Source organism: Marmota monax, unplaced genomic scaffold (assembly GCF_021218885.2).
Source record: "Marmota monax isolate L192 unplaced genomic scaffold, Marmota_monax_Labrador192_F-V1.1 WCK01_AAM20220418_F8-fsc00020, whole genome shotgun sequence".
Taxonomy (NCBI): domain Eukaryota; kingdom Metazoa; phylum Chordata; class Mammalia; order Rodentia; family Sciuridae; genus Marmota; species Marmota monax.
In genome coordinates, this window is record NW_026692912.1 from 2,176,069 (window position 1) to 2,201,778 (window position 25,710).

At 41.3% G+C, this 25,710-nt stretch overlaps 1 protein-coding gene across 6 annotated transcripts in view; it reads left to right on the forward strand.

Annotated features, from left to right (window-relative positions):
* Nucleotides 1-25,710, forward strand: part of Znf462 (zinc finger protein 462) — a 135,535-nt gene that overhangs the window by 102,433 nt on the left and 7,392 nt on the right. For all 6 annotated transcript variants that reach the window (XR_009227408.1, XM_058581614.1, XM_046451831.2 and 3 more), the window contains 3 exons: nucleotides 825-961; nucleotides 9,969-10,192; nucleotides 23,190-23,322. Coding sequence is in view for 5 of the 6 variants with exons in the window: in XM_058581614.1 (XP_058437597.1) it covers nucleotides 825-961; nucleotides 9,969-10,192; nucleotides 23,190-23,322 (494 nt within the window). In the remaining variant the exon portion in view is untranslated. The remainder of the gene's footprint in view (nucleotides 1-824; nucleotides 962-9,968; nucleotides 10,193-23,189; nucleotides 23,323-25,710) is intronic.

Consider the following 25,710-nt stretch of genomic DNA (forward strand, 5'->3'; position numbering starts at 1 on the left):
GTAGGTTATGGCTACAGGTGCAGAGTCCAGAGCCTCACTGCCTGAGTTTGAATCCCAGGTTTACCACTTAGTGGCTGTGTGACCTTAGACAAGTCGCTCAGCCTCTCTGTCTCCCATTCCCTTATGTGTAAATTAAAGATAATAATAGTACCTACTTCTGAAGGCTCTTAAAAGCAGCAAAAGAACCAGTGCATCTGAAATGTTTAAAATATACCTTGTAGTAGCATGGATAGAAAGCCGTCTGATAGTAGAGCATCAGCCCTGTATTACAGATATAAAGCTGCCCTAGGTAATCAGGACCTGAACCTCGTATCACTTCAATGCAGTCTGCACACAGAGAGGATGCAGAAATTAGACTTCATGTCCCAAGAAAGGACTGGACTGGATGCGGAAGAAGTCTTTTTCCCACCAACAGTTTAGTTGCTGGGCTTTGGTGGGCACTGCTGGGTCTCTGTTCATTTGGTCCAGTTATGTTTCAGATAAACATGTTTGTGATTGAGACCGTAAGGGGCCCCTCACAAGGCGTGTTCAGAGAGATGCCTTCAGGTCGATAAGGGGGCCTTGCCATTAGACCCTTGGCCTCATCCATTTGTAGGAGACATTTTAGGGCCTCGCCAGTTTTGAAGACTTGGAAAGGATGGAGGAAGAAGCAGCAGAACCGTCCCAGCCTCACACTGGGACCACCCTCTGAGTGTACCCCGTGGGTCCCTCTTCATGACCTCCCAAGTGACACCCCCTCACTGATGACACTGGTGAGCTCGCTGGCAGCTGTGGGGTGATGTGACCTCTGGTCTCACCTGCCTTTCCCTCCGCCTCTCTCCTAGATCTGCTTTTACTATGCACGTGGAAGCTGGGCATTCGGCGGTGCCTGAGGAGGGCCCCAAAGATCTGCGCTGTCCCCTCTGCCTCTATCACACCAAATACAAACGCAACATGATCGACCACATCGTGCTCCACCGAGGTAACCTTCCTGCTTGCCCTCCTGTTGTGCTGGCAGAAGCAGGTCTCTCAGGACAACCATAGCACCCTTTTCTGGTCACTTGCTCCTTCAGGCAAGGGACCACAGTGATGGCCTTGGTGCCAGCCAACAGGATAGAAATCCCTCCCTCTGGAAAGCGTTTCTCCCTTCCTCCACCCAGAGGGAGGCATAGGGGATGGATTCTATGGGGAACGCGTCCTTAGGGCTTCCCAGAGTGAGGGATCTTTACCTCCTGAGGCTTCTGCTGCCCACAGTTTGCTTAGAATGCACCCTAGGCAGGAGGGGACAAGGGACAACCTGGTGGGTGAGGGTGGATGTACAATTGGAAGACCTGCATGGTTGTGAGTACCTATTTGGGGAAAGGCCAAAGTAATGATTTCCAAAGCAGAATGTGCAGTTTCCCCTGAAGTGGACGGGAAGAGAGATTCTCAGAAACCAAAGTGGCCTGATACTTCCTAGGAAACCCATTGAACGGGCATTGGATTTAAAAAGTGATGATTGTGCCCAGGAAATAATGGGTGGTTATTCCATGCTGTTCCCTAATGGGTACGGCATGGTCAGTCCATAAAGGTCAGTTCCTGCTGATAATCCCAGACACTTCTGTTCAGTCCATGTTGACTTTTCATTGAGTCAGGTTTCCTCTTATTCAAAACATTGGAAAGCCAAGGCTTCCTTGGCGTTGGAGGGAAAGAGATGCTTGTGTGGAACCCGCTTTTTCCTGACAGGGCTGAGGCTGCAGGGGGTGGGAGATGACTGGAGTCTCTTTGCCAGGTGCTCCTAGTCTTCCTCTCTTCTTCAGTCCTTCCCCTCCTCCCTCCTCTTACTCCTTACCATCCTTTCTAAGCCTTTAACCTTGAAGAGGTTTTTGACACTTGCCACATATGCCCCCAAACCAACGAGTGTCCTGCGGAGATGTCCCTCCCTCTGAGATGCTGGGCGTTTGGAAGACATCTGTAAAGCATCCCGTGTTTTCCCCGAGCTCCTGCATTTGGCGGGTACATTTTGTGACATACCCACATCTGCTGCAGCCTGCGCGGAAGGCTCGCCATTTAGCATTCTCAGATTTCCCTCCTCCCCTCGCACTCTAATGAGACGTGAGATCGTTGCTGGCTAGGACGTCCACCTGCAAGCTGGGAGAAGCAGCGTAGCAACATTTAGGCAGAAATTCTTGGCCCGAGTGGTCCCGCCTGGTGTTCCACCTCAGTCACCTGGCTTCCGGTCCCCTCGCCCATGTGTCGCGGTGGCTCAGTGCCCCATCACGGCTTGGGCAGGGGCCATCCATGGTGCTGCTGCCCAGCAAGCAGAGACAGCGAGTGAGTCCTCACTTTCTGCCGTCGCCCCTCTTCTTCTCCCATATTGCTGCCCGGCAGGATCAGAGCTTTGGTGCCTAACGAGCTCAATGACTTTCCTGAGCTGAGACTTCGAGAAAGGGAGAGACAGAGAGATTGAGCACGGAGGCCTTGAACACTTGGCAGGGAGCTGCCGAGGTAGAGTCACTTCATCTCCCACCGTTGTGAGCAGCGGTGCTGTTACTGACACTCTCACTTTCCATAGGGGAAACTTGAGGCTGAGGAAGAGTCCGTTTTGTGTTTCGTTTTGTTTTTTAATTTCAACACCATATTTGTGGCCTACTTCATTTCACAAGGGATTTACGTTCACTTAAAGATATTCCTACAGGTCAAAAACAAATGATTTTAGCTGGGGAAAATGCAAAATAAAGCGTAACTGGTAGGAAATACAACTGAGTATGAAGAACATAGCCGGGCGTTTGGAGATTCCGCAGATGCCATGAGGTGCTGTTCATTTGTTAGCAGGGCACTGCAGATTTGGCTCTGGGATTCCAGCTTACCATGGAAATGAAGAAGACAGAGTCAACGAGGCTTAGGATATTTGTTAAATTTTTTTTGAGGTGGTTTTGAGGAGATTTGTAGGAATTTCAGACACTGAAAACCAAAATTTCTCCAGGAGAGGTTCCCTGAAAGGGACAGTGGAGGCAACCGTGCCCACCATCCATACAGCATAGGCTGAGTGTCCCTTAACCAAAATGCTTGGGACCAGGAGTGTTTCATATGGAGACATTTTTTTCAGATTTTGAAATATTTGCATCAACTTTACTGGTGGAGCATACCTAATCCAAACATCCAACATCCTGTGTACCCAAATCCCAGACAGTTAGAGCATCATTGCTGCTGGTGGTGTTGAATTTCAGATTTGATGATCAGACTAGAGGTGTTCTACCTATACTAAGGGCCAGGAGACCTGGAGTAGCTTAGCAGATCACCCAACCAGGACGCAGTAACACTGTGATCCAATCCCAGTCTTTTGATCCCATCTTCCATCTGGTTACCTGTCCCTGTTTTTTTATGCTATCTTCTGTTTGCTGATGGAGGTAATTTTCTAAGTGTCTAAGTATTGTCTTCCTGAGGGTCAGAAGGCACCAACCTGAAATGAACACAAGCATTTGAGGATTCATAATAAGATCAGCGGTGGCTCCCACTAGTGAAGCTCGCCAGGTAATAGGCACTGTATGAAGTGCCCATCCTGTGTCATTGTGTAGAATGCTCACAAAACCCAATGTGGAGGATGTGACCATTATCCTCAGTGACAAGGGAAAGCAAGTTCAGAAAGGCTGAGCCACTCTCAGCCTTAAGAAGGATGAGGACTCTTGCATAACCCAGCTGGGATCTGAGCCCAGGTGTGTCTGACCCTTGGGAAGGTGGTGTCACTCTGTGGAATCTAATAGTGGCAGCTGGATTTGAGGACAGAATTATCTGTGGGGCTGGAGATCAGAAATGGGGATCACTGATCCACAGATGGCAGAGGGCTCCAGAACAGCGGAGCCTGCCATCTGTGTCCTGGCCTGGCTCTGGTGTCCATCTCAGCTCAAAATGGCAGCTCAGTGGGAAGCTGGTCTTGACATGTCAGGAGACAGGATTGGATGTCTGCCTTGCAATTTTGCCCTGGGACTAGTCACAGGGCTAACAAGACGAGGCTCCTTCTGCACCTGTGCACTTCCCACTCTGTGGATGAATAAACATCTTTGGTCTCTGGGGTCCACAGATCTTTCTAAAGCCTTAGTGAATTAAATAAAACCCAGGACAAAAGGCAAGATAAACAACTTCTGGACTGGCCTTGGGACAGAGCAACTGCTAGCAAGAATGGAGTTTCTGTCACTGTTTGTCCAGATGCATAGATTTATTTAAGTAGTTAAAAAGGGGTATGAGAATGTGGTTCCCTCATGGGAGATCTGAATGAGAACTCATCAGAGACTTGTGTTGATTGTGGCAAGAGAGAGAGATCATACTCTTTGTTCACGCATTCAGGGAACGTCCATTATTTGTGACATGTCATGCTGTGCTTGGTTGTCTGGTCATGAAGGGTCATGAAGATTCCTACAAATCTTCCTACCTGCCCTCCTCAAGGAGATGAACATGTGTACAGCGTGTCCAAGAGGGTGACAGATATCTAGGAGTCGTGTTTCTGTTTGGATAGAGAAAGGTGGTAGATGAGGGTGGCCCTCAGCCTGAGGCACTGATATCATTCCAGTCTGCTTAGAAGACCTCTCATGGGATGTATTCATTTCCCAGGTAGGAGCACCCTACCTCCTGTACAACCAAAGAAGTGAAAATTTGTGCTCCATTTGTGTACAATGAATCAAAGAGCTGTCATTCTGCTGTCATGTGTAACTGATTAGAAAAAAATAAATCCAAATGTTTTTTTAAATTGCACCCATAAAAAAAGGGACTCCCGGTGGGGTGTCTGAAGACAGTGTATTCTCTCCCAGTTTGGAATCTAGGAGTGTGAACCTGAGGTGTGGCAGGGGCATCTTCCTCTGAAGGCTCTAGAGAAGAAACCTTCAGGCCTTGTCCTAGCTTAGGGTTCCCAGCAACCCTGGGCATCCTAGGCTTTAACTAGCAACACCGTAACCTCTCTTTCTTTCTTTTTGAGGCCTCATTCAGTGTGTGTCTCTGTACCTTTTCCTGAGAACACCAGTCATTGGATTTAGGGCCCACCCTAATCCAGTAGGACCTCATCTAACTAATTACATCTGCAAAGGCCCTGTGTCCCATTCTGAAGTTCCAGGTGAACACAAATTTCTGTGGGACACGATTCAACTCATTTCTTGGGAGAAGGAACAATTTAATGAGCCCCTGAGGCCAGTGGAAGGAAGCAAGACGTGTTTGCAGAATGCTCATAGATGTTCTGGGTACCTGAAGAGAATCTGAGGCAACTAGTAAAGGAGACTAATATAGAGATTTGAACCTTGCTTAGGAAACAGGATGGAAAGCCGGGACAAATTTTGATCTGATTGCTGATGAGTCACCTGTTAAACACAAATTTAACATGGGTTGAGACCCGTCTCTTTCAGGAATTATAGACTTAGGTCAGATCAACATTTGGTGCTATTGGCTATGATTTGATGCATTTCTAGGAAAAAATTAAGCTCCATGACTTTGATGGTGGTAGGGCTTTTGGTGAATACTCATTTACTTGAGAAACAAATACTTGTTGAACACACGCTGTATGCTAGCAATGTTTTAAGCTGTAGGGACGCAGCCATGGAGAGCAGGGCAAGGTTTGTACGCTGGGAGACGGTATGCAAGTGAATAAATAGTTCTGGAATGCAGAACTATTTGAGTTTTGAGTTTGTTGCCCTTGGAAATGAGGTAGTGCCTTATGTGTAGCTGTGCCCGTATGTACGGTATACCCCGATATTGTTCCTGAAACGTTGGGCACAGATTGAATTTTAGGGACAAAAGCACAGTTTTGCCAAATATTGACACTGTGATTACATGGCGGTGCACTCACCGCGCTGGGCTTTGGTGGGCATGTTAGCTTAGTGTTTCTATTTCCCAATGGATAGATAAATGCTGCATGTAACTGAACCCTGCAGGTGGGAGTTGAGAATGGAAGTTATCTCTCCTGCTTTATCTGATCAGTGTTATTTTGATAAGAAAGAGAAAAAAAATCTACACTGAGATTACTAATTTTTTTTTTCTATTTAATGAAATTACATGTTCCCTTCCAACCCCCCCAATGCCTGTGCCATTAGAATTAGAGGTGCCCTTCTCCACTCTTTCTAGCTGGGGCATGGCAGCGCATCTTAATACTTCTTTCCCAGGTACTAATTTGCTTGTGTTTACATGTGTCTATGGATGATTTTATTTTAAGATGATTTTTTTTTTTTTTTTAGATTATAATTTTTTTAAAAAAATGACTTTCTCTAGTTCTCAACATTTCCCACTAGTTTGGCTAAGAAAGAGTAAATGGTGGATCTTTGATTTGGCTGAAAGGGGCACTCAGTCTTTCGGGATGGCAATTTGTAGACAAAGTTTGTGGGCAGGAAGGACTTCCCAATCTATTCCTTCTTCCTTTAGACACGGTGCATTCTGAGTAGAAACCACCCTGTGTGTGTTGTGGTTTGCCTTTCAGGAAGAATTTTTACTTGGTGACTCTGAACTCCACAGTGACGTGCTTTTTTTTTGCAGATTTGAGCAGAATGACCCCTCTGTGGTTGCAATTCTGCAGATATTTCCACCGAGCTCCATGGCAGCTTGACAGCACATGCTTCTCGGGGGCTTTTGGCAGATCTTGGCACACAGGTGCTCCGGTGAGGCCTTGCTTTGGGTCTAGCCTCTTGGGTTTTACGTCCCATTGCAGCCCCAGGCATCTTTTGAGTAGGAGGAGAGGAGAGACACAATCCATCTTGTCGTCGAACTGGTGAAGTCATAATATTTTTGCAGCCAGTGCTGGAAGCTGAGTCACAATGAGTGTGATTCAGGCTGTGATTTCTTACCCAAGGTAATTTTGAGAGGTGTGAAGTCAAAAGAGACCCACAGTTGTCACTGCCCCCATGGAAAACCCGCCCTGGGCTCTGATCTTCTGTAGCCAAGACAGGGCTCCATCCAAACCTGAAAACTGTTCAGTCTTTAACTTCATGTCCCTCACTTGCCTGGGCAATGAATACCCTCTTTCAGAAAATACTGTGGGTCATTTGCCCACCTTTCAAAGTTTGTCTTTTTTTTTTTTTAATCTTGTTTATGTTAGCCATGTTTTTAGAAAGAAGGGAAAGTTAACTATTTTCTATAATTAATACCTTAGTAAAAATCCCTGTAAGTGAGAGACTTGGAACATTAGTAACAACTTAGCTTAGAAATGGGAAGTCTCACGTTTCAGAGGAAGCAAGCAGGGAAATGACCCTTTAGCAATTCCAGAAGATACTGGAAAGACATGCAGACATAAGCCGTCACCTTAGGAATCTGTAGCTTTTTGCATGTTTGAGAATATTGGAATGAAAGGCTGATTAGCACATTGCATGCAGGTCAGAGGTTCCAGAAGATTCTTAGCAGGGAAAAAGGAGGTAGGCATTGACTGAGGTCAGATTTGGGACCCCAGGTTATGACTTTGTAGGGTTATGAGGACAAAAGTCACAGGGAGGGCAGAACACCTAACAGAGGCTTAAGACAGCAGTCACTTAATAAATTGTAGTGTCATCTACATTAATCATTATTATTTGAACTCCAGGGCAATATTCTGTGTGCTCATGACTTGGTGTAAAATTCACTTAGATATACATAGTGAAATTGGAAACTGCAAAGAAAACCAACATGGCAATAGAGGAATTGGAAAAAAAAAAGATGTATAAAAAAGTCTGAAAGAACCAACTGGGAGTGGGAAGTGGAGACTGAAGGGTGACTGACTGATTGTCCTCAAGGTGTTTGGGCATCCTATGGAAAATTTTACCCGGCTGTTCTCCATCTCCCCGGAGGTGGACAGAATCAGGGCAGACAGGACAGGACAGAGCCAAAGAACAAAAGAGGAAGCAGCAGAGATGACAAGATATAAATCAGGAGCAAACAGAGACAGCAAAGGGGTTGTAGCCTCAAGGGAGGTGCAGGAAAGTTTGCTTTCCCAGTATGCCAATGTCCCTGTCTCATTCCGTGGGTACCAGCTTGCTCACAGGCCATGTCCAGGGCTGCCTTAATCGGAGCAGTTGCAGTTCCTGCCTGGCACTTTGCTTGGAGAAGTCCTCAGCTGGGGTCAACATTGTCTCCCCAGGATACATTAATCTGCAGGCACTCTGGGGATGTCACAACTGGGGAGGAAAGGGTGCTGGTGGCATCTAGTGGGTGGAGGCCAGGGCTGCTGACAAACATCCGACAATGCACAGGACAGTCCCCACACCACGACAAAGAATTGTCTGGCCCCCAAATGTCAATCATGCTGCTATTGAGAAACCCTGGGTTAGAGGAGTCAAATATCCTAGCATGGGCTCCCTAAAGCTCACTAGTTGACGCCAAAGCATTTTTCCTCCGTTTACACCAAACCGTGGAACTGAATGGTTAGAAGACTGTTAAACATTTGCTATTCTAAGAAAATGTGTGGATTACATTATAATCATGTGTTTCTTAGCTGTCTGCTATACTTTGGTTTAAAAATATTTATATTTCTAAATAAGCAACTGACTCTTTGTATAGGGAAAATAACATATGCATTAGAGCTCCAGGGAGTGCTGCAGACACCACCCTCCACGCTTCCCCTGCCCGGGCGTTTGGCTGGCCAATTAGTCGCTGTATTCAAGGACTCCCAAGGCAGCCACTGCCCTACAGTTAGAATGTTGTGGTTGAGACTAAGGCATGACGTTGGGTGGGGGAAATTCCCCAGGGGCAGAACACAGGCCAACAACAAAGGGAAGAATGGAGGAGCCCATCACATCAGTGTGCAAAATACTGACGCTCTGGAAGCCAGGCTACTCGGTGGCTCTAGGAATAAATCATGCTTTCTTGACTTAATAACACATTGCTGTTTCTAAATAACGTAAGTATATGTTGTGTGCGTCCATTTGTAAACTTTCGGAGTCTTCTGAAATCCAGACACAGCATGAAAACGCGCTATATTTGATTCTTGCATAAATAGCACAGATTTTAATTTTATCCCAGTTATGGATATCTGGCGCGTGCTCTGGTACTCTGGGCAGACTGGTGTGAAATTTAATTTGAGCAGTTAAACACAAGGGTGAGAGAGTGCAAAGTAAACAAGCACTCGCATTTCCAGCCCTACAGCATTTGGTGTGTCAATGGGAAAAACACCCAAATCCTCTCCTGCTCTCCCTCTTAGCTTTTTCCATTGTGACAATTGGATCACAGATCTTCTGAAAAGGCACAAATCCTCCAGGTGTCTTATGTGACCCCACCTCCTCCTCAATGTTGCCTGCAGCCTTCATTTGTGAGCTCTTTGGAGTTGGAGTCAGAGTTTTGGTGAATGAAAGTGAGCAGGTTTCTTTGTTTTCAGATTTGCGGTTAATTAGGGATTCCCCCTGGTTGCAGGGCAAGGGAAGAGTCTCCTTGAGAACATCTTCAAAGGGGGAAACAGGAGTGGAAATGGAAATAGTGGCCACAGTGGATTTGCAGGCCTGGGCTCATGTCTCAGCTTTGCCAGTTACAACTCTGTGTGAGCTTTGGAGAGCTCCTCATTTTACTTACTGTAAATATGTAAATATAGGAGTAACTCTAGCCTTGTAGAGGTGTTGGGAGGAAGGCAAATGCTGACCCAGTGGTAGCACACAGATGCCAGCTAATGTCACTTTCCTTGCCTCTTATGAGGAGACATCTATAAATGCAACTTCAATACCATTTGCTGAGGAAGAAGGTTGTTGTCAATAATTAATGGTGGTAAATACGGCAGCCACTTCCATTCCTGCCCTTACCTCAGTTACCCCCATTCAGGCATTAGCAAGCCCCCTTTAGCCTGACCCACCTCTATTTATAGGCCATTCTAGGTATTAAGCACCAAGAGCTTTTGGTCTTCAAAACACCCACTTGTCCCAGAGGAATGTGTTATTCGAGGCTGGGGGAGGGACAGGGTGTGTGCAGTTCACCCGGGAGAAGTAGCAGAACCGAATGGGTGAGTCTCTTGTTGTATTCCGGAGAAAGAACATCTGCTTGCCATTGGTAACAATGCCTGTCTTCCATTCTGCTTGTTTCCACAGAAGAGCGGGTTGTCCCCATTGAAGTGTGCCGTTCCAAGCTGTCCAGGTACTTGCAGGGAGTGGTTTTCCGCTGTGATAAGTGCACCTTCACGTGCTCCAGCGACGAGAGCCTCCAGCAGCACATAGAAAAGCACAACGAACTGAAGCCCTACAAGTGCCAGCTCTGCTACTATGAGACCAAGCACACGGAGGAGCTGGACAGTCACCTTCGGGATGAGCATAAGGTACTTGCCTGGGACCTCCTGCCTCCCCACCTCAGCTCTCCAGTGGGGAGGGGCCGAGCGGGGAGACTGGTGGCTTCAGCCACACCCACTGTGTACAAAAGGAACTCAAGGCACTTTTAAAGTGAGGTTTAGTTTTTCTATAATAAAATAAATGTGAGGTCATTTTAGAAAATTGTTTAAAAAAAAAAAATAGGTGGGGAAAGGGCAAATCAGCCAGCACTCTACCACCCAAATCCCTTGGCTTGACATTTAGAGAATCACTTTCATTGTTTTATGTAATTCTGATTATACTATACCTGAATATTGTATCTTGCTGTTTGTTTTTATCCTGACAAGAGTATTTTTCAATATTATTTTAAATGTGTTATCACAAGGATTGGCCAATATTTTTAAAAGGGACAGAGAGTGAATGTTTTAGCCTTTGCTAGTTTCAGTGGCACTTGTTCAAGCCTGCCACCATTAGCAAGAAAGCAGATGTAGGTAATACATAAACGAGTGAACACCATTGTGTTCCAATAAAACTTAATTTACAAAAATGGTCAACAGGCAGTCGGCCCGTAGTTGGTGACCCCTAATGTGTCCGACAGATATTCTATCTTGTTCTTAATCATGTAGATTGTTTACAATGTTTTCCAACTTCCAGGATCTTCAAAGGCGTCAACACACATAGCCAAACTCATAGAGGTTGTAAACTGTATGTTTTATTTAGGGAGGGGAATTGATTTGAAAAAGATTAGCACAGGACATAAAATAAGAGGGTTTGTAGAAAAAAATTATCTTCCCCAAGGTTTGCTGCTCAGAGAATCAAAGTCATGCAGGGTGGCTCCTTTCCTCTGCACAAAGTGTATTTGGTGTATCATGAACTGAGGTGATTATTTCTGGGTTTGTGTATTTGCCCCAAGCACAGGAGGAGCTGATTGGTGTTTGCTTAATAAAAGCAGGCCATCGGTCCTTTCTAATCAGCCTGCTCCAGAATATCTATTAAGTGTTCACTTAAGACACTCTGTATCCTCATCAGTGAAAATACAACTTCTCTTCTCTGGCCCTACAAACCTAAATTATAGAGATTTTAATCAATCATCTTTCTCCAAGGGATATAATTTTTCTTTGGGATATTGAGAAAGGAGTCTAAGCTTTGTCTCCTGTCCACAATTTAATGGTTTTATGGAAACTTCTGCTTTGGAATATATTCACACCCCAGCACTGCCCAAAAAGTGAATGCAGGGAGGAAAAGCCTGAGTTACAGTATCATTTCTTATTCCACCTTCCTGGAAATTTCTAACCCAAACTTAAAGAAAAATCATTCATCTGCTTTAAACCAAGCTTCCTGTATTAATTCCCATGTGTCTTGTTTATGCGACACCTTTTTTACTGCAGGGTTCAAGGTTTCAAGTTCATAATGTGGAGCAGAGCAAATCAGGGAGATAAATTCTACCCCAGTGGTTGCACAGTAACTTGTAAATCAGTGGGGGAAATCCAGAGAATGTTAGAAACCATGCCAGACATGAAACCAGAGGCTTGCTCAACAGTGGGTAGAAGTCTGAGGCTTCAGGATATAGGTCAGGGAAATGGGTTGCTTGGGAAAGTAGGGACCCAATGTAGAGCTTTTGGAGCTAGAAGACTTGGGTTTTAATCTTTACTCCACTTTTTATTGTACATGCTTTGGGAAGGTACTTAAGTTGGAGGTCTTTTTTCTGATTGGTTAATGCAAATTGTTATGCCACTCTCAGAAACTGTGTAAGATAAATGAAGTCCTTGTTTTCCCTCACCTTGAGACTTACTATGTTCCACAGAATATTTGGAATTGAATTGTACTAGAATATAACAATAGTTAGCTACCAGAAAGGCAGTTGTGTTCTCAAGGACTATATTATAAAATCATTAATTATACCTTGAATTTTAGAGAGTCTTTGATGTCATGTTTTCACTGTCATGTTTTTGGTTTTTTTCTCTTTCTCACTGGTTGACAAACTTTTGAAGTCCAATGAGCTCCTAAGTCTAAAGAATTGCCGCTTGCAGCATGCCTAATGATTTTCACCTTTGGCTCAATTGTCCTTAAGTTTATGAGACTTGTGTTTATTACAGCAGTACTTTCCTTTTTTTGTTGTTGTTGTTGACTGTTCTCCCCCCCCCCCCCCAAATGATGAGGATAAAATGCAGTTAAAGAAGTAATTGTCCAAACACTTTTGAAACTGGATTTTCAGCTGATGGATAGTGGCACTGTGCACTAGTTAAAAATGATCATTCATGAGGCGAAAGATATATAAAAATCTCACTTCAGTGTTCATGAAAGGGGATATAGGACTGACAATATACTAAAGAGAAGTTTGCTGATAGTTCAAATAGAAAAGTCAAGAACAATAGGCAAAAACAAGGAATTGAATTCAGGAGAGTTGGGAAGAAATAGAAATGATTTTATTCTCAGACAGTGTGATCTTTATACGAAGAAAATCCTGAAATATCTACATAAAGCTACTAGGGCATCAGTGAGTTGGACAAGGTTGTAGGATATAAATTTAATATACAGAAATCAATTATATATTCCTATTTACTAGTAATAACAGGACAACCTGAAAATGAAATTTTAGAAAGATCAATTCCATGTACAAGAAGAACAAAATACTTAAGAATAAATTTAACCTAGGAACTACACACTGAAAATGCAAAGTGATACTGAGAGAAATAAAAGAACTAAATTATTGCAATGTATACCATGTTCATAGATTAAAAAATTCAATATTCGTGATTCTTCCCAGACTGGTCTACAGATCCAAAATATTCTTAAGCAAAACAACAGAAAGATTTTGTTTTGGTAGAAATTGGCAAGGTGAGCCTAAGATTCATGTGGAAATTCAGATGACTAGGATAGTCTAAACTGTGGAAAAGGAGTGAAGTTGGAGGACTCATCCTTCTTATTTTCAAACTTACTGTAAAGCTATAATAATCAAGAGAGTGGGGTATTGGCATAAGGGTAGATGCATAGTTCAGTAGAGCAGAAGAGAAAGTCCATATATGTCATACATGTGGCAAATTGATTTTCATCAAAGGTGTCAAGGTAAACTTTTTTTTCCAAAAATGGTGCCAAAATAATTACATTTACACATACAAATTGTCACCCAAGATTCTTATAATACTCTTTACACAAAAATTCAATCAAAAAAGGATCATAAATATATGAACTAAAACTATAAAACTTACAAAAAAGTAGTGGAAAACTGTGTGAACTTGAATTGGGAAAAAGAATTCTTAAGGTACAATACAAAAAGCTGTGAACATCAAATGAAAAAAATATTAATACATTGGGTGTCATCAAAATTAAATATTTACTCTTCCAAAGATACCATTAAGAAAATGGAAAGGCAGGCAGCAAAGCAAATATCAGTAAAGTAATTATATAACAAAGGATTTAACTGAAATATACAAAGAACTCTTACAACTCAATAAGATAAACCTCTCAATTAAGGGTGAAAAAAAGATTTGAGTCAACAGTTTACCAAATAAGCATATGAAAAGATGTTCAATATGATTGACCACTAGAAAAATGTAAATTAAACCAAAAGTAAGATTTTACCATCTACCTTCTAGGTTAGGGATGACAGTAATACCAAAGTGTTGGCAAGGATGTGGGGAAACTGGAAATCTCATACGTTGTTGGTGGGAACGTAGAATGGGAGAGCCATTTTGGAGCAATTTGGCCCATTTGTTTAAAAGTCAAATATTCTTTACTATCTGACCCAGCAGTCCCACCAGTGGAATACTACTCAACAATTAAAAAAAAAAAAAAGACTTGAGCTACTAGCATGTTAGCAACATGGACAAATCTAAATTCATATTAAGTGGATAAAAGCCAGACACCAAAGACTACCTGTGGTATGATTGTGTTTATGTGAAATCTCCAGGAAAAAGCAAAATGACAGCAGTAGCCTTGGACTGGAGATCACGATGGGGTGTGGGGGTACTTCTCAGAATGATAAAATGCTCTTAAACTGATGGGGAGGGGTGAGGCTTGCACAAATGTATGAATTTAATAAAAATCACTGACTTGTTTGCTAAAAATAGATAAATTTTAAAGCAACTAAATTATATCTCAGTATCCCAAACCCAAGCACATAATGGGTCCTTAATACATATTAACATCCTGCAGTCTTTTCTTATAAAGTTGATCATTGGGACGATAGATCAATGGGATGCTCAAGATCCAGATTAATATATGGACTGCCAAAAATAAAATGTGGAAAAACATAGCAGTTGGTTCTAAGCTAAGGCTGACTGTGAGACTTAGGTGCATTACACTCTAATATGAATAGCATTAGGTGATTTTTGTATAGTGGAGAGTATTTATAGAAGAAACTATAAGACACTGTAGGATGTCTTTTTCAAAGAACTTCATTAAACAGAGCTGGATATTCAAAGCTGGAACCTGAGTTCTGCTTGCAAAAGTTGTAAACCTCAGGAGCATCTCTAAAGATGTCAGGCTGTGTGTTTGTAGGCTGCATGGAATCCTGGTAACAGCAGGACGGGTCCTTGAAGTCATATCTATCCATTTAGGAACCAAAATGTCAAGTGCCCTTGATAGAGGCTGCCCTGTATATCCTCAGAAACCAGCATGTAGTAGAGAAGGGGAGACATCAGAACCCTCATTTTGTAGGTAACACACGGAATCTTGTTCTCCTGGACCTTTATCTTTGTGCCATTGAACGGGGTCTCACTTATAATCTCTTGGGATCCAAAGTAAACACTGCAGGTGATTTTATTTTATCATCCTTTGACCCCCCTGTCTTTTTCTGGCCTCGCTGTTCCTCTAGAAGGCTATTTTATATTTTCTTTTCTTTTTTAGTTTCTCCTTCCTTCTTCCCTCTTCATTCCTTCCACCCCCCCCCCATAGACATGCATGAATGCACATACAATGAAATAGCTGTCAATAATGCCACTTATTAGAAGCTCTGATGAAAGATGAAAACATAACATTTCTAGAAACCTTGAAGTCTTGGGGGGAAAAAAACTAAACCTTGCACTTCTCACATTTAGAAAACACATACTTTTTTTTTTTCTTTCTTTTAAAGAAAATTTTAGTATACCTTGTTAGTGTTCTTCTGAAGTCTCTTTGCTAGTTTAAGGAACATAAAAATATATTATCTCTAACTTGGTTTGCTCATAAAATTGTCATGTTCGGTATATTAAATTTAGAAGGATAGTCTATTCAGGCAATACACATTCACTAATTGAATTTACTTTGAAATGTTTTTAATTTTTTATATAAATGGAACCTCAGGCAGCTGAACTCTAAGAAACTCATATCTTTTATTTATTTTTTTTTTTTTTTCTAGTTTTGGGAGAAGCAGCAGAACATTAAATCTAGAAGGAATCAACATATAAAATTGCTCATCTTTCTGGACTAGTGAAATTCACAGTGTTTAAAAAAAAAAAAAAGTCACACAGAACATTGGTTTCCAGAAGATGAGAATAAGTAAAATGATAAAAGAACCTTCCTCACTCTAAATCATAAAACACACCTTTGGCCACTTTTTTTTTTTTTTTTTTTTTTTTTTTTTTTTTGCATTTAATTTCTGAACTAAGTACTATCAGTTTGAGCTTTATCAGCTCAAAACATTTCTCTAAGTGACAAGGTTCCTCTAGAAGTTGATGTCATTTTGCTGTTTCTTTCCCTCATGTTAGCTTTGCCTGTTGTTTTCTCAATGATCCTTTTTTTTTTTTTTTTTTTGGTTAATATATTTTTGAAGCCAAAGAAACCAGAATTAAATAAGCAGGAAGAGATGTGTGTGTCAGAACTTTAGACGTATTTCTCAAGCAGACATTAAGAAGACGTTCTTTACTTGTAAGCTTTGAAATTGTCTTCTAAGATTTCACAAGACATTTCTTTTTCCTTCTTTACGGCACCTTCCTCTCTTTCCTTCCAAAATCTAACATAGCACCTAACATGCAATGAGGCTCGGTTTATTTAAAAATCCTAATAAATGGATTCACTGTGAAGATATGAAATTTTAAGTATCCTGCTTGTTTAAATAAGCAAAATGTGACAGCACCATCAGAACCTTTGCCCTTGTTCATTTCGGGTCCAGGAGAATGACAACTGCTCAACTGACCAGAAACGAAACTCTGAGACACTTAATGACACCTTTCACATGGTTTCTTGACAGTTTGTGTCTGGAGGCTTACCAAGATTCTCCAAAGGAGTTGACTGTTTCTAGACTTTGGCTAAGTTAGGTCTGGAAGAAAGGTGTTTTCTAATTCTGACTCAAGAAAGTAGATACGCTTCTTGACTTCTGTGTTCCTTTTCCTTCTGGGTACTTCATGATCCTTTTATTCTCACTGTTCTTAGGCAGGTTTTTACTTTGAAGAAAACTTTTCAAAGGATACTACTGCTCTCTCCCATCAGATTTTTGCAACAGAATATTATTGTCAATATTCTTTTCTTCTTTTTTCCTGTGTTTAGCCAGTATGACCATGGTCGTTTTTACATATTTTGTGAGTAAATTTGCATTTCTACAGTTGATTTGCATTGTAATAGGAAAAGCTTGAGCTGTGTCATCTGAAGATAGAGTCTGAATCCTGGCTTTAATCATGTACTTGTTTTGTGTACTGTTTTCTTTTTCTACAAATATGGAAGTTAACATGTATCTTAGTGGTCTTAATGGCTAAGTGATACATTGTTAGCACATATCAGATATTTTGTTAATATTGAAACAAATTCGTAGGTCAACTACATGACTGACCTTACTCTCTGCACTGAGCTATTATAGAGCTAAATAAGAAATGTTTGCTACCCTGAAAGAGTTTATAAACAAGTAGGCAAGACAAGTTTAAACAAAGACTCACCACCCTATGTGCTTAGTGCATGATAAAGGTGACTATAAAATAAGAGGGCAGCATAGTACAGAGCAAATATGGTTTCACGGCTAATTTTCCAAAGAACTTTAATGCTGCCCAGGGGATTTGTTTGGCTGAATATCCCCCACCCCCAGCTTTACTAAGGCATATTTGACACATAAAATTGTATATGTTTAAGGTGCACAATGTGATGTTTGATGTATGTGGAGAAGGCGGGGGACCCTTGTGTTCTGTTTTTGAGAATGTCAATTATTACAGTGATTATGGAAAAAGGTATGCATGTTCCTTGAGAAAGTAAAAATAGAACTGTTATATGATTCAGCAGTCCCACTTCTGGGTATGTAAAGGAAACAAAATGAGTGTCTTGAAGAGATTCTGCATTTCCATGTTCACTGCAGTATCACTTATAATAGCCAAGACATGGAAACAACCTGAGTATCCACTGGAAGATGAGTAAATAGAATGTGGCTCATATATGCAATGGAACATTCAGCCATAAAAACGAAGGGCACCCTGCCATTCATGTCCTTTCTTAAAACTCCAGCTGAAATGCTCATATCTGAAAACTGAAAATTGTTCTTACCTGTACCCTCGACTGTCTTCCTGTAAGAAGTCATACAGATGATACTTGGGTGAACTTCTCTTCCTCTGAATTCTTTACCACATCCCCATTCTGGTTTTCAAAGACAGGCAAAGAAGATCTGGGTATACCACCTGATACTGTAAGTGTTTTGCAAACCATGGACTATAGGCTCAAATAACCCGTTTTTTTTTGTTGTTGTTGTTGTTGTTGTTGTGTTTTTTTTAATGGCCTATTATCTAAGAATGACATTGACATTTTAAAATGTCTTTTTAAAAAAAGTGAAAGAATAATACTTTTCTGACAAGTGCAGTTATATGAAATTCAGAATTTGGTTTCTACAAATAGAAGTTTATTGGAATACAGCCTCACTCATCCATTTATGTATTGCTTATGGCAGCTTTTGAGCTACAACAGCAATTGAGTAGTTTTGAAGAGACTATATGGTCCAGAAAGCTTAAAATATTTACTTATCTGGCTCTTTTCAGAAAAAGTTTGCTGGCCTGTGTTGTAAGTCATTCAGATTCTTCAGAGCACTACACATTCTCAGTCTGTGACTAATGGGCACTACTGATATAATAGGCAGGTCAGTGTTTTCCATGTTCTTTGGTGTCACTTTTTCTAGAAATAAAAAGGAAAGCTAAAATGAACTTTTTAACAGTATTAAATGAATGCAGTATTACGCAATATGAGCATTCTGACTGGGTGTCTCCTTTTTAATGTATAGATTGTTCCATAACAGGAGGGGGTCTAGACTGTAGAGACATTAAGTGGCCTTGTTTCCTCAGAGGCTCTGCTGCCTGTAACCTGCGATGTCATGTGAAGACAGGGTGTGCGGTTCTATTCTGTCATGAACAAGCATGATCACATTCATCTCTCAGTATAAAAATGCATGTTCAACTTCAATATTTGTAAATCATACAGTTCTTAGGCTAAGCTGAGAACATACGGAAATATATGCCAAGGACAGATCTAAAACGTTTTGCTAAATGGTTAAAAATCGACAAATAGAAAAACAAAGCTGGGCAGGTTGAACATTAGCTGAGCACGGAAGGGGTTTCATACAGTCTTGTTTCAGTAATCAGGGTCACCATTTGCTGGTCAGGGGCACTTCATCTTGGTCTTCCTGAACAACTGACTTCCAGACACTAGGTTAGTGGTCTTCACAGTGGACTTTGGGTTAGTAGCATTCACAAGTGACTTTCACAGGATGTAAGGAATGATTGCATATCTGAACACTGACCATATACAGCAGGCTGGGGCTGTAGCTCAGTGATAGAGTGCTTGCCTGGCATGCACAAGGCCCTGGGTTCAATCCCTAGTGCTGCACAAAGAAAGAACATATATGGCTGCTTTCACCTGCGGAAGGCTGCAAAGGACCCACCAAGTTCATTCTCTCTTTATTGTGGACCTTTGGGGAAAACATGGTAAAAAATTGCTTTTCATCTCCAGAGAAAAAAGTGAATCGCCTTCAATATGTTCTCTGTACCATCAGGAAGTTAGTCAGTTACCTACCGATCACCAGGTCTGAGAAGTAGTGCAATCAATTCAGAGGCCAACTGGGAAATATTGGAACTTTAATAAAGTCTATACCATTTGGTTTTGACCCTTTAGTTTCACATCTGGAAATTTCACTTATAAAATTGAAATTTACCATGAAAGCAAGGCTTACTTACATACAGTAAGATTTATTACTCAATTTTTATTGTGAAAAGCCAGAAATAACTCAATATAAATTCATAGGGGAATAGTGAAGTAAACTATAGCATGTCCACATGATGATAATGTGATACAGTGATTAAAGTTACATTTATTCAGAGAACAATGTATAGGCCATTTGAGGTGCAATAAAGCAAGTGGCACACTTGCATGTTTTAATATGCTATAGAAATGAAAATAATCTATATCTATCAGGAATACATTAATGTAGTTATATAAAGGTTGTTATCTATATATTGTTAGCAGTTTTTATATATAGGTCATCAGGCTCTAATGGGTTCTTTTCTATTTTCCAAGTTTTCTGTGTGAGCCTTGAAATGAAAGAAAAAGATAAAGTGAGGATACCCAGTCGCTAGAAGGAGAGAACAACATTCACTGTGATCTGGACACTTTGCGGGCCTTCTGTGTAAAATGCAGAAAAATCTGTCCTCAGAGCATGGAGCTCTGAGGAGGAGAGGCGCGACATCAACAATTACCTAATGTGGTGGGTTCTCAAAGGGATGTGTTGGTTCTTTGGAATCATAGAGCAAGGACATTTAACCTGGGAGCCAGGTAGGGGAGGCCAGGCTGGAAGACAGAGCCAACACAGGAAGGGCATGATTGAGAGTTAAAGACCGAAGTAATGGCAGGTCCAGAAGCGCAAAGTCAAGAAAAAATGTGAATTTTTATCCTCAGGACAAGCAGAGACATTTATAAAGGGATTTAAACATTTTTTTTCAAGATGGCTTTGACCACACTAGAGAACGGCTACAAGAAGAGGCAAGAATGGAAGCTGGTAAACCAGCCAGGGGGGCTGGGGTTGCAAAAACCCAGGTAAAAATCATGATGGGCTCCGAGTGCAGAGCAAGAAGGGAGTCTTCCTTTTGTGTTCAGATGAATATTTGGATGGATGCCTTAGGGATTTTAAATATAGTAATAACACTATAAAGGGTTTTGATTTTTTTTTAAATCTTCTAATTACATAGCAAAAATTTTATGTTTTACTTTTAAATTTTTTAAATTTGCCTCACAAAAATTGTAGAAATCTTCAGGACAAATAAATCCTGGGTTATCCCAGGATGAGCATCCTCCCATGGAAATGTCATGTACTATTTTAAAAATTGTGCAGAATCCAAAATGTTAACAGTTTTCTAGTAAAGGGGATGATGGCTATGGGAAAATGGACAAATACGGTTCTTTAAGGAAAAAAAAAAAAAAAAAAAACAGAGGAAGGGGGAAAAATAACATTTGGTTTGGTGACAGATCTCCTTCTGTCACTGTGAGCTCCATGAGAAATGGGAGCTCCAGTAAGGACCAGGGCCTGCTCAGCCCTTGGGGAGTCCTGGATGGATGGATGAATGAATGAATGCAAACAGCTGAATTAAAGAAGATGGGTAAAGGCTGTTTCTTGACTTTCTTCTTTCATCATTTTTGTTTCCTGGCAACTCCCCACCCCTCCTCTCCAGGTACAGATTTACAGTGTCCCTGGTTACTAAAGGTGGGAAGTAAGTGAGAAAGTGGTCTAAAAAAGGCTGTCTTCTAAGTACTTACTAGTCACTTAAAAATAGTTTTCTTCAAACATAGTTCAAAATTTGGTGAATTGGAACCTTGCCCACTTTACTTGAAAAACTAACAAGCTAGGAAACTTTTATTGAAATATTTGTCATAAATGCTATTTGGTGAAAATGTAGACTTTGTGGCCAAACATGACTTCATAAATATGCATTTACAATGGTTATTGTAAGCATTTCCAAATGCCAAAATTGGAAAAGACCCATTCTCCCAGAAAGGGGAAAGAAATTACATTTGCGGGGGGGACTATTGTGTTTCAGGTACAGTACTAACTTTGAAAATGTAGTTAATGGCTAACCCTGAGCTTGAACTCACGTCTGTCTGACTTCATAAGTCATGTCCCTTATGCCAATTCTTTTTGCTTTTATGTGAGAAAAATAAAAATTCATAGAGGTTCGTATGGATGAGATATAGTGGATAAATCTTTAGTTAGCAAGATGCAAAATACCTCAAAGACTGTTTCTGTGAACTTAGAAGAAAGTGAAGTAAAGGTTCTGAGCTTGACCTCTTCCTCCTCCTTCTCACCTTAGTCTATTATTTAAAAAATATATATATTTACACACACACACACACACACATACATACATACATATACATATATGAAAGAGGAAAACAAGAAGTTGTCTTCTCTGTGTGTTTTAATGGATTGATAAAGACATCTGGTCTTTTTGACTTGTTTTCAAAGTCGACTGATTTCATGAATTCCATTCTTATAGTAGATCTGTGTATTGTTTCTCCTGTTTTAAAGAAGCTTTGTCTCTGAGTTTTCTTGCTCCTTTTTGATGTACCTGTCTCCCCTGTCTGTTGGTCTCAATTCTCTCTCTCCCTCCCTCCCTCTCCCTCTTCCCCTCCCTCCCCCCCCCCCCCCTCTCTCTCTCTCTCTCTCTCTCTCTCTCTCTCTCTCTCTCTCTCATTTGTCACAGTCAGTGATGATGTTCCCATCTGCCAGACATATGGAATTGATGGTGCTCAGCAAATCTTTGTTCCAATCTGGTCCCAGAGAATATTTTGGAATTGTCTTGTAAATTCTTTCTTTTCCTCTCCTGTGCCCTCATTACACTCTGTCTCTACTGTGGCAACCGAGAAAATCTGCCTTGTGATCTAATTAATGATGTCTGCCTTCCCTCTTGAACTGAACTGTGAGCCTCTGGAGGCCAGATCCAAGTCTTGTTGATCTTTGTCATGCCCCCTCCCCTGGCCTCCAATAAGGGGCGCTTACACAGAGGAGTAGCTGTGACTGGTTATTGACTGGAGCTGAGCTGGGCATTGGTATGAGTCCTGTGCCACCTTTTCATTCCTAACAGTCCCACACATACCACTGGAGAGGTTCTGGAAGTAGATTAAGGAAGAAGGTGAATTTTGCACCGCCATTGATCTAAGAACCAAAACCAAAAAAATCATTCAAGACTTTTCTTATATGGATTTCTGTTTCCCTTGAATGATTTTTTGAAGATGGCTTAGCTTCCCATATTATTCCAACCACATTTTATATGAACAGGAACCATAGTTAACCCTTTGAAAGGACTTTTAATAAGTTAGTTGTTGGGCTGGGTTGTGGCTCAGCAGTAGAGCACTTACCTATCATGTGTGAGGTCCTGGGCTTGATCCCCAGCACCAGATATAAATCAATAAAGTTATCGTGTCCACCTTCAACTAAAAAAAAAAGATTAAAAAAAAAAAGAAATTAGTTGTCTACATTTTTCTCAGATAATCCCAGCCTTGATAAATAGGCTATGGGTCAGCTTCAAGTGTAACAGCTAAACCAGTAATCATAAAATGGTCTTCCATCTAATTCAAGTGTTCAGAGTTCAGTCATTTGTCTTCTGGCCAAAGCTGGAACAGCCTACAGCCCCCAGTTGATGGACCATGGCAAAGAAGGGTCTGGTTCTCAATGCTACATGTTTGCCCTGCTTCTTTACCTCTGAAGTGTTTGAACCTTAGGTAGTTAATGAAAGTCACACCTTGGAATTCAACTCAAAATGTTTATTTATTGAATGCCGCTTACTCTCTACTCTGTACTCGATGGTGCATCTCGCCTTCTGCTCTCTGTACTCAGGTTTCTTAAGAAAACAAGTGTGGTAAATAAGGTCTGGTGTTGACAGTTGCAGTGAAAACAGTGCAAGGTGGAAGCAAAGGACAGAATCACAGTAAAGAAAAGGACCTTTGGGGCATCTGGGTTGTTGGGTCCTGGTGATAAAAGCACCGTCACAGGAGAATGATGTTGGCGAGGTCTCCACCAGGGAGAACCCTGTGCGGTCTGTGGTTCATTGTTCCCTCCTCTGTTTGGACCCTTTTCAGGTAAGCCGTAACTTTGAGCTGGTTGGACGGGTTAACTTGGATCAGCTGGAACAGATGAAGGAAAAAATGGAGAGCTCCAGCAGTGATGATGAGGACAAGGAAGAGGAGATGAACAGCAAGGCTGAAGACCGAGGTTAGTCTCGCCCTGCGCTCTCAGTCCCAGATGGCACCCGGCGCGTCCATGGTGAGGACAGAAGGGAGGCAGGAGGTTGCCGAGAGAGTAACAGAAGGAATGATCCCTCTTAGTTAAGCAGCAGAACAGACTGCCTCCAAGAGCAGGGGCCGTGTCTCTGTAAACTATTACCAGCTCTAGAAACTCCAAGGAAAACAGACCCGGGCTCCCGAATCATACATAGGTGGGGGGGGTCGGTGGTCTGTGGTTTGTTTTTAACAAGGAAAAGTAGTGTCTTAGGATCTTCAGAAAGAGGACAGGCAGGCAGCATGATGAATGACTGTCAGGCTATCAAGAAACCCAGTGAACTTGGAATTCATCATTTCATTTTGCAAAAAAAAAATACCTGGGCCCTCTTTTTGCATCCCCCTGCTGGGCCCATCTCTTAACCCCCTTGGAGCTGTTTCCACTTTGTAAGAGGGAGCGAGACCACATCTTTCATTCCACCGGGCATTTACAGAATGAACTGGGGAAGATACTATTGGACACTGAACCTCTTTTTCCAACTTCCTGCCAAGCTCTAATTATTCCAAAATAAAAAGGTTTCCAAAGTATATTTAGGTGTAGATACAATTTGTGGTCTAGAGTGTTGTTTTTCTCTGTTGTTCATCGTAGACTGTTGTAGAAATCCCCAGACTACACATGTAAGAATATGGGTTGGAATGTGTTACTTTAGTTATTATAATCAAAAGCATATGGATAACATAGATATAAGAAATAATTATTAGAGATCTCATCCCAGGTGTGAGAAGAATAGTGTTAGTTGCCGTGACTGAGCATCATTACATGCCAGGTTCAGTGTAGGGGATTGTATTCAACCTTTTCACTTTTTAACTTTAAAACTGTAGGTGTTAGCCTTTGATATTGTATTTTAACTATTCATTTAAATTTTTATTTATCTTTCGATTGTGAAATAAAAATTATAGACATTTATGGCATATAGCATGCTGTTTTGAACTACATATATATTGTGGAATGGCTAAACCAAGCTAAAACTTACACATTGCCTCACATACTTATGTTTTGTGATGATAACATTTAAAGTCCATTCTTAGCAATTTTCAAGAATACAATATGTTGTGTTTCATTGTAGTCATCATGTTGCTCATTAGCTTTCTCAAACTTATTTTTCTCACTGAAATTGTGTATGTTGGGACCAACATCTTCCTGGTTCCCCGTCCCTTCCCCCCTTGGTAACCACCATTCTTCTCCTATGAGTTTGACCTTTTTAGATTCCACGTAGGAGCGAGTTGATTCAATGTTTGTCTTTGTGCCTGGCTTTTTTCCCTTATGTAATATCCTCTAGGTTCATCTCATGTTGTCTCAAATGACAAGATTTCCTTCCTTGTTAAACTGACGTGGGTATATGCATCACATTGTCTTTATTCATCCACCGATGGACACGTAGGTTGGTCTGTATCTTGGCTTTTGTGAACATGCTGCCGTGAATGTTGGAATACCTCTTGCACATTCTTGTCTCATTTTCTTTGGCTACAGACCCAGCAATCCCACTGGGACTGTTCCTTTTTTTTTCTACGTCCTCTCCAGCATTTGTTATCTTCCCTCTTTTTGATACCGGCCATTCTCCCAGGTGTGGGGTGATGTCTCGTTGTGTTTTCAGTTTGCATTTCCCTGGTGATTAGTGATGTTGAACATTTCCATAGAGGTTGTCTTTTCACTCTTGTTTCTTTGGCTGGGCAGAAGCTTTTAGTTTGTTATAATCCCATTTATCTTTTTTGCTTTTGCCTGTACTTTGGAAGTCATATCCAAAAAAATCCTTGCCCAGTCCAGTGCCTTGAACTGCTTCCCCTACACTTTCTTCTGGAAGTTCTATAGCTTCAGGTCTTGTGTTTACATCCTATCCATTTTGAATTATTTTCTAATCTCATGTGAGATAAAGTTCTAGTATCATTCTTCTGTAGGTGGATATCTAGTTGTTCCATTTACAAAGGGACTGTTCTTTTCCCATTCTGTTTTCTTGGCAACTTTCTTGAAAATCAGGCTATAAACGTCTAGACTCTATGCTGTTACGCTGGGCTATGTGTCTGATTTTATGCCAGTACCGTGCCATTTTGATCATCTTAGTTTTGCAGTAGATTTGGAAAACAGGGAGTGTGATGCCTCTGTCATACTCTGTTTGTTCAACCCTGATTTGGCTATCTGGGGTCTTTTGTGGCTCTGTAGGTAGTTGTAAAGATTAAATAAGGGCTGGGTGTAGCTCAGTGGTGGAGTACTAGCGCGGCATGCACAAAGTCCTGGATTCAAGTCTTAGTACTGGAAAAAAAATTAAATGGGATAACACCCAAGACCTTAGCTTATTAGCTCAGTACTTAGAACATAGTAATCACC